At 42.5% G+C, this 7854-nt stretch overlaps 1 protein-coding gene across 1 annotated transcript in view; it reads left to right on the top strand.

Moving 5' to 3' along the window:
- Positions 1-1590: 1590 nt before the first annotated feature.
- NOX4 (NADPH oxidase 4) overlaps positions 1591-7854 on the top strand; it is a 107014-nt gene continuing 100750 nt past the window's right edge. The window contains exons 1-2 of the mRNA XM_069883314.1: positions 1591-1677; positions 2603-2698. Coding sequence (XP_069739415.1) covers positions 1621-1677; positions 2603-2698 — 153 coding nt within the window. The 5' untranslated portion in view covers positions 1591-1620. The remainder of the gene's footprint in view (positions 1678-2602; positions 2699-7854) is intronic.

Here is a 7854-nt window from a genome sequence, read left to right as displayed (position 1 = left end):
CGAAGTTTAGAGTGGAAGCTGCCCTGGTGACTCATGAGGGTGTTGTACTTAAAAGCTGCTAGCAACAAGGGTTTATTTAAAGCTTTTTCTTAATATAAAAATCGGCATCTGGTGCAACTCCCCCTCCGGAAAACTTCCACTAAACCCAAATCATAGAATCATAGAATCATAGAATCATAGAATCATAGAATCATAGAATCATAGAATCATAGAATAGTTTGGGTTGGAAGGGACCTTAAAGATCATCTACTTCCAATCCCCCTGCCATGGGCAGGGACATCCCACCAGATCACGATGCCCAAGGACCCACCCAACCTGGACTTGAACACCTCCAGGGATGGGAAATCCACAACGCCCCTTGGCAACATGTCAAGCATAAATCTGCTCCTCTCCAGTTTATACCTATTCCCCCTCGTCCTGTCACCACAAGCCTTTATGAATAGTCCCTCTCCAGCTTTCCAGTAGACCCTTTTCAGGTACTGGAAGGTTGCTATAAGATCTCCTCAGAGCCTTCTCTTCTCCAGGATGAACAATCCCAGCTCTCTCAGCCTGTCCTCGTACGGAAGGTGCCCCAGCCCTCTGATCCTCTTTGTAGCCCCCTCTGGACCTCTTCCTTTTTATGTTGAGGATTCCAGAACTGGACACTGGACTCCAGAGAGGTCTCACAAGAGAGGTATAGAGGGGCAGAATCACCTCCCTTGCCCTGCTGGCCACGCTTCTTTTGATGCAAACATGAGGACCAACACTTCACTTTCATGTAACTTACTATCAAGTCACCTTTTTACATGTTTCCTGGTTAACGGAGCAGACTGTGCAGTTAGTTCTTAATTCTTTCCTCCAGGACAAAGTTACCAGAGTTGGAGGAATATTAGTAGATATTTTATCTTCCTTTCTGAAGAGAAAATCCCTTCTTTTTTTATTTAACACTCCCAAACCAGACTGGTTGCAAATCAGAGCAATCAGAACTAGGGCTACTGTGGGTGTGGAGGTGCCCAAAGGAATTTTTATATATATATATATATATATTTTTTTTTTTTTTTCTGTGCCAGTGTGTAATTACACACCGTGCACGCACAGTCGTTCCTTCGTGCCCGGCAAAGCCTGTCTCTGCCACGGGGGACACCCGATGGGGGCAGGATGAAGCCCGGGGCAGGATGAAGCCCGGGGCAGGGTACAACGCGGCCCTTCCCAGCTGGGACCTCACGCTCAGCTCCTCAGCCCTTTCCCGGGCAGCCTCTTTGTTTTCTCCAGACCCGCAGCACGTACGGCTGCTCCCCCACTCCCTTCCTGCTTTTTTTTTTTTCCCTCTTTTTGTGTATCACATTTCAGCCCGGGGGGGCAGAGCGTGGGGCGGGGAGAACCCCACGGACGGGGCTTCCCCCGTGGGGAAAAAGCTCTTTCTGGAGGCCGGGGGGCAGCGAGGAGCCGGTGGCTCCGCGGCCCCCGCAGCCCCTGGGCCGGGCCGGACAAAGGCGAAGCGCGGGGCCGGAAGATTGGGCGGGGGGTGAGGGGTGGGGAGAGGGGAGGACCGGCTCCCGACGGCAGAAAAAGAGGGATCGACCGCTCGCCTCCCCCCGCTAACTCCCCCGCTTAGGTCCCGTCCAGCGGGCGCCCCGCACCATGGCTCTGTCCTGGAGGAGCTGGCTGGCCAATGAGGGGAGCAAACACCTCTTTCTGGTACGGGGGCTGCCCCCTCCGGTGCGGGGAGGAGGGCGCCGCGGGTGCCGGGGGGCGGCGGGGCGGCGGTCCCGGGGATGCCGGTCCCCGGGGTGCGCGGCGGCGCCGGGGCTGCCGTCTGCTCGCTCTTAGCAAACCCGGGGGAGGATGCGGGGAGAAGACGCGTCTCCTTGGAGGTCAAGGTCGCCCTGCCTTTGTCTCTTTGTTGCTAGTTTTCACCCAGCTAGAGATTTAAAGATTTTGTGTGTGGAAGGTTTTCCCAGCTCTCAGTAGTTCTAAGGCAGAAAGATAAAGTTTTGGGAAGTTGAGTGAAAGTGAAAATTTCTCACGTCGGAGCTATTCCTTTTAATATTTTAAAATATTTTGTGATAAATGCGTGAAGTTTTGTTCTCCCGTTCCCTTTACATATATTTGGAGAGCAGGTCTTACGAGGAGCGGCTGAGAGAGCTGGGGGTGTTTAGCCTGGAGAAGAGGAGGCTGAGGGGAGACCTCATTGCTCTCTACAACTACCTGAAAGGAGGTTGTGGAGAGGAGGGTGCTGGCCTCTTCTCCCAAGTGACAGGGGACAGGACAAGAGGGAATGGCCTCAAGCTCTGCCAGGGGAGGTTCAGACTGGACATGAGAAAAAAAAATTCACAGAAAGGGTTATTGGCCCTGGAACAGGCTGCCCAGGGAGGTGGTTGAGTCACCTTCCCTGGAGGTGTTTAAGGCACGGGTGGATGAGGTGCTGAGGGACATGGTTTAGTGGTTGATAGGAATGATTTGACTCGATGATCCTGGAGATCTTTTCCAACCTAGTGATTCTGTGATTCTGTGATTCTGTGTTTATGAAACTAGAGAGTTGTGAGCTTTATGAATGAAATTAACACTGAAAAGTTTGCACTGTGACTTTGACTTACAATCTCTTGTTTCTGTTTCATTTTAGTTTTCCTGGCTCTCCCTCAATGTATGGCTCTTCTGGAAAACCTTCCTGCTCTATTATCAAGGCCTGCAGTATTATTATTTGCATCAGATGTTAGGGGTGAGTGACCCAGTTGTTACTTTTTGCCCTGGAAAGTGGGATGTTGGGAGATGGGGAAGGGGCAGAATGGATTTACTTATCAAGGATGACTTAAACCGCACATTACCTTTTGCCCTGGAAACTGGGATACTGGGAGGTGAGAAAGGGGCATTTGCTAATCAAGGATGAAAGAAACTTCCTGTTAAGTCTTCAAAGTGGGAAAATCAAGTAGGAAATGACTGGGATGTTGTTGGTGTTTGTGTAGGAGGAGAAAGTGAACAGTTGAGAAGAAAAAGAGGCAGCCAAGTGTGAGATGGCTAGACAGTGATCTTTCCTTGTCCTTTCCTCCCTCCCCGTGTTCCCAGCTGCAGGCAGGCTCACAGGAACAAATATGCTCAACAGTCAACTGGAGCTCAACTTTTTGTCATCAAAATGCTAGCCAAGTTTATGGGCTGGTGCTGAAAAGTTCTTTTTAATCCAGTTACTGTGATACAGGAACTTACTTTGGTATGTCCAGGATATATTTTTTCACATGGCTGATATCATTGCATACTAGCCAGTTCTATAAGCTTTTTAGAACTTGCTTGAAAGTAAGCTGACCTGATGTATTTTTCTCTTTCTCTTCTTCTTATGGCTGACTCAAAGTTTTCAAGAAATTAATTTTAGCAAAGATAATGCAAAAAGAGTGGGAATACATAAATCCTTCAAGATGATGAGTTCTTAACAGAAGAAAATGTGAAAATGTGTTTAATTTGACCATAGTTTTTAAAGATTTTGCAGACCAGTGCATCCATTTGAAAACTGTTTGTTCCATGCAGAGCAAGTGGGTTGTTCAGAAAGCAAATATTCTTAGGTCACCATGTTAGGCCAGATGGTATCAATCAGCAAAATTTCTCTCATTTCAGAAGATGCATCTGTCTTGTACCAGCTCATCATCTGGTTCTTTTCTAATTTTCTTGTGCTTCAAAATGAAAGGCATAGACAAAGCAATATAGTGTGTGTTCAGAACCTGTGACATGATTCAAGCAACACATTCCTTGTCTTGGTCAGGAGATGAGAACCAGGAGATTGTTTGTTTGAGTTTGTCTGTGTCTGCAACTGCGGGGAAAAAATACCAAAGAAATTTACGTACTTTCTAAAATGAGGAGAGTGAAGAGATAAGTCTGAAAGATACTTTTAGTCAAGATTCTGAAATTCATTTAAAAATTTCGGGAATATTGAAGACTGGAGAACAGCCTTGTACTTCGCTTTCTACAGTTTATCTAGATGTCATCCTAGGAACAAAAAATTTCTCCCTTTTCTTCAGTATATTTGTATAAACATATAAATCACACAGATTGTTTAGCAAGGGTTGGAAAAACTGAGCCCAATTTTAGTCTCTTAAGGAAACAGTAAGCAAATCCATACTACAGCTGCTGTTACCTTTCACAGGGATTTTTGCTTCTCTTACTTTTCTACATTGGTTTGTGTAGCTCCCAGCCCATGGGCCATCTCCATAACCAGTCTTCTCTCTGTTCATGAGTGAGTGGCTTGCAATTCCTCTGTGCCACTTACTGATGTTTGAAAATTTTAGTGTGAAAATTATTCATTTATATCACAGCTGTTTCTTAATGAACTCTTTTTATAGATACTATAATGAAAATGGATTCATTTTTCCATTCAGTTAACAAAAAAAGGCAAAAGAAATGGTATTTTTTGAATAACAGTCTGGTAAGGAGTTTTTTTCTCTATGATAATTTGAAATCTCCTCAAGAATGTCTGCACTGGCAGCACTGAAAGCTTTGCCACAGGTAATTTTATTGTTTACCAAGTAACAGAATGAAGAACAAGAAGAGTTGCTGTAGGAAATTGAATTCTGATATGAAATGAAATCTTGGACTGAATATATTCAGCTTTGCCATGTTTTCATGCCATGACTTCTTTCTGATGTGAAGAAGGAGAAATATTGAGGTTATTCTTTCCTTCAGTGGTCACTGGAGTGGTTCACTTTCCTTAAGCCTCCTGAGAAGGAGGCTCAGTGTTATTTGTTGCTGATTGCATCCTCTGTGACCTGGAACAAGATACTTAGCACAAAATTTTAAAATTATTTAGGCACCTAACTCACTCAGTCTTTCAATGACAATCTTTCTCATCCTTAATTCTGTGTGTGTGAAAATACAATCAGAGCATGGTTGTGTCCTGGGATTGCAAAGAGAATAAATATGTCAAAGGCACTGATGTGCTAGGAGGTTAATCAGCCTATGCTACAAAATTTAGTGAGTAAGTTTATTTTCTGTTAAATGACCCTGGTTTGCTCAGTTTGAGTCCTGTTGATGAGACCATGAGCTCTTCACTGTGGAATCACCATCCCTCGAGGTTTTGAAAAACTAATTGGGCAACCTCTGGGCAAGCTCTGAGCAAACTTAGTCTGAGTTTGGTGTTGAACCTGCTTAGAGCAGGTGTTCGGAACAGAAACATCCTGAGGTCCCTTCCAACTACAGTAATTCTGTGATTATATGATTCTTGCAGTGTAGGTTCGACCAGAAGCTAGTGGGTGTGAACCCCTTCCCTGTACTTATACCTTGATGAGCCATCACTTTGGGTACTTAAATTGCTCTGTAATACTGCAGATTGTAGTCTTACCATATGAATACATTCATTGCTACTGGTTCAGGAACATGATTCGTTATTTAAGTTTTTCATAGTTGTACAAATGTTAACTTCTGGCCTTACACTGCTTGAAGAAGAGAAGCCTGGGAAACACCTGACAGGCATGGATTTCTTATAAAGAAGTGTGACAAAGATGAAAGGAATATTCTCATCTTTGAGTTCATGATGGATACTACAAGATATAGTAGGCATGAATTACAGAAAGGCAGATTAATAAATTACTTGCCATTGCTCCAGAATCTTCATTGTTGGAGATTTTGTGTCTGTTCAATCAGAGAAATTGTCCGGATGATTAATTTCTTTGCAGATTTCAAGATTCAGAAATCTTCAGATTAGTTGGCTGTTTTTTTCTCAGCAAGTTCGCTTGCATATGACCAACAAATTCAGTCCTAACTCCAGTTCTGGCCTTTTTATAGAACTCAAATCTTGCTTTTAACAGCATTAAATGAAATACCTGATCCATGTTGTTTGAGTTCCTCATGAACAGAAAGAGCGTTGAGATCATTTTGTCGTGGCATAAAAGGTCTCTTTTCCCGTATTCTCTCTCTAGTTCCTGCTCAAATAACCCTAAAGTAGTCAAATGGATGTTAATGCAAGAGATAAGCTTCTGAGTTTCACACCAAAGTGGAGAAAATGCATTCTCAGAAGGGTCTCTTTGGGAGAAGATTGAATAACTGAAAGTGGGACTGAAAAGAAAAAGTGCCTCACTCTTTTATCTATGTGGTTGCTGCCTTCTTACTCTGCAGTACTGTGCATCACGTTTATTTCATCTTTATTCACTGCTTGAAATATGTTCCAGATGTTCCAGTAACTTGCATATCTCTCCTTGTTAGCTTATCATAATGATAGACATTTTACTAATTGAGGCCAAATTTTGCATTCATTGATCCTTATGTAACTGCACTGCAGCCTGCTGCCTCCGCACGTCTGAGCACTGACATGAAGCGATTTATTTTGACTCTTTATTTTCCTTAAAGGTGTATGTTTTTGTTATTTAGTTGTCTTGTAACCAGGCTATTTGAGATTTGCTCTTTAGGGTGTTGCAAAGATGTCTGATAATAGATTTGTTGCTATGGAAGCACTGTATATATGCATGTATTATATATATATTTTTGCGCAGGATTCCCTAATAAAGATTGAGGGTGTTAATCCACAAGACCATATCACCTTATCTTGATAGTCCCTTTGAACTTGCAAGTAAATCTTTTCTTGCACTCTCTTTGTCACATTTTTTATTTCAACACTTTGTCCTTCCTGGACGGCCCACAGGTCAGCACCATTGCTGAGATTGTTCTCAGTTATGAGCATTTAGTAATTTTGGGTATAAAACATATAGTTCTGCTTGTTTTCTTTCTCCCTTAGTAGCAGACGTTGCATCATTTCTGCGTGACTGTGACTCAAATATGGCAATAAGCAACTTTCTGCTATGGCCATGAGTTGCAGTATGTTGTGAGTCTCTTGGGGAGGACTTGGGTACCCTTAATCCACTGACTCATTACTGGCCTTGTAGAGTTCAGATTATGCTGCATTTTGTGGGACCAGCTATTCAAGCTCTTGTTTCTCATTAATATATAAAATGTTGCTTTGATATTGCTGTTTAACCCTGAACATCAGGTGGGAATAGCTGGAGAACTTAAATTTCTGGAGGTGCTTTCCGCTGCTATGGAGAGGAGAATATGATGGTTGTTTTATACTTGTCTGGAGAAAAAAGTTTGGACTAGTTTTAAGGATTTGAGTTTGTAGTGGGTCCAGTTATCTACAGTCCTTGCCGTGGATTTCCTCTGTGAATTCGATTAATCCTTTAGTTTTACTATGCCTCTTTGCTCCCCTATGAAATGGGATAAGAGCATGCATGATACTGTGTAGGCAGAGTAAAGAATGAGGTTGTCAAATGCTTGGATTTGATATCAGCAAAGGTGGATGAAAGAATATCCAGCAGGGATTTCGGGGTGGTTATTTTCTCTGTTTTTGATCCTATAGCAATTTTACATGCCACTAATATAAAGTAACACTTTCTTTGTTTTTTTTTTTTAAATTTTGATAATGTTAGGAAAAAGAGAGGATTATGTTTCTCTCATTTCTTAGCTAGCTAGTGAGGATAAGTATTCCCTTCTAGAACCAATGAGTTGCCTCTACTATTGTTAAATGTCTTACAGTACTTCATGTTAATTTGTTATTATGCCACCCAGACAATGCAAAGAGTCAAGAAAGAGACCACTTGGAAACCATTTGGAAAGAATTGTTTTCATAGGGATATTTTTGTCCTTTTCATATATGTTTAGAGCTAACTTGGTACTGTCTTATTTTTCTGGGTCTTGAATGAATTACGATTCTAAGCATTGCTAAATGTATTACTTTGCCATTACTTTCAAACTGGGCATGGGCTTGTTGCAGCAAACCTTACTCAACTTTATTTCTTCAGAATTAAGCCTTAAATGAACCACTCATGCAACTTCTTAAATCACTCTTTCCTAGAAGTGCACTGCATATTTGGAGCAGTAATTTCCTGCTTTATTTATTTATTTTTT

Source organism: Phaenicophaeus curvirostris, chromosome 1 (genome assembly GCF_032191515.1).
Source record: "Phaenicophaeus curvirostris isolate KB17595 chromosome 1, BPBGC_Pcur_1.0, whole genome shotgun sequence".
Classification (NCBI taxonomy): Eukaryota; Metazoa; Chordata; class Aves; order Cuculiformes; family Cuculidae; genus Phaenicophaeus; species Phaenicophaeus curvirostris.
Note: the sequence above shows the minus strand (reverse complement) of the source record. Positions and strands in the feature narration are given on the sequence as shown.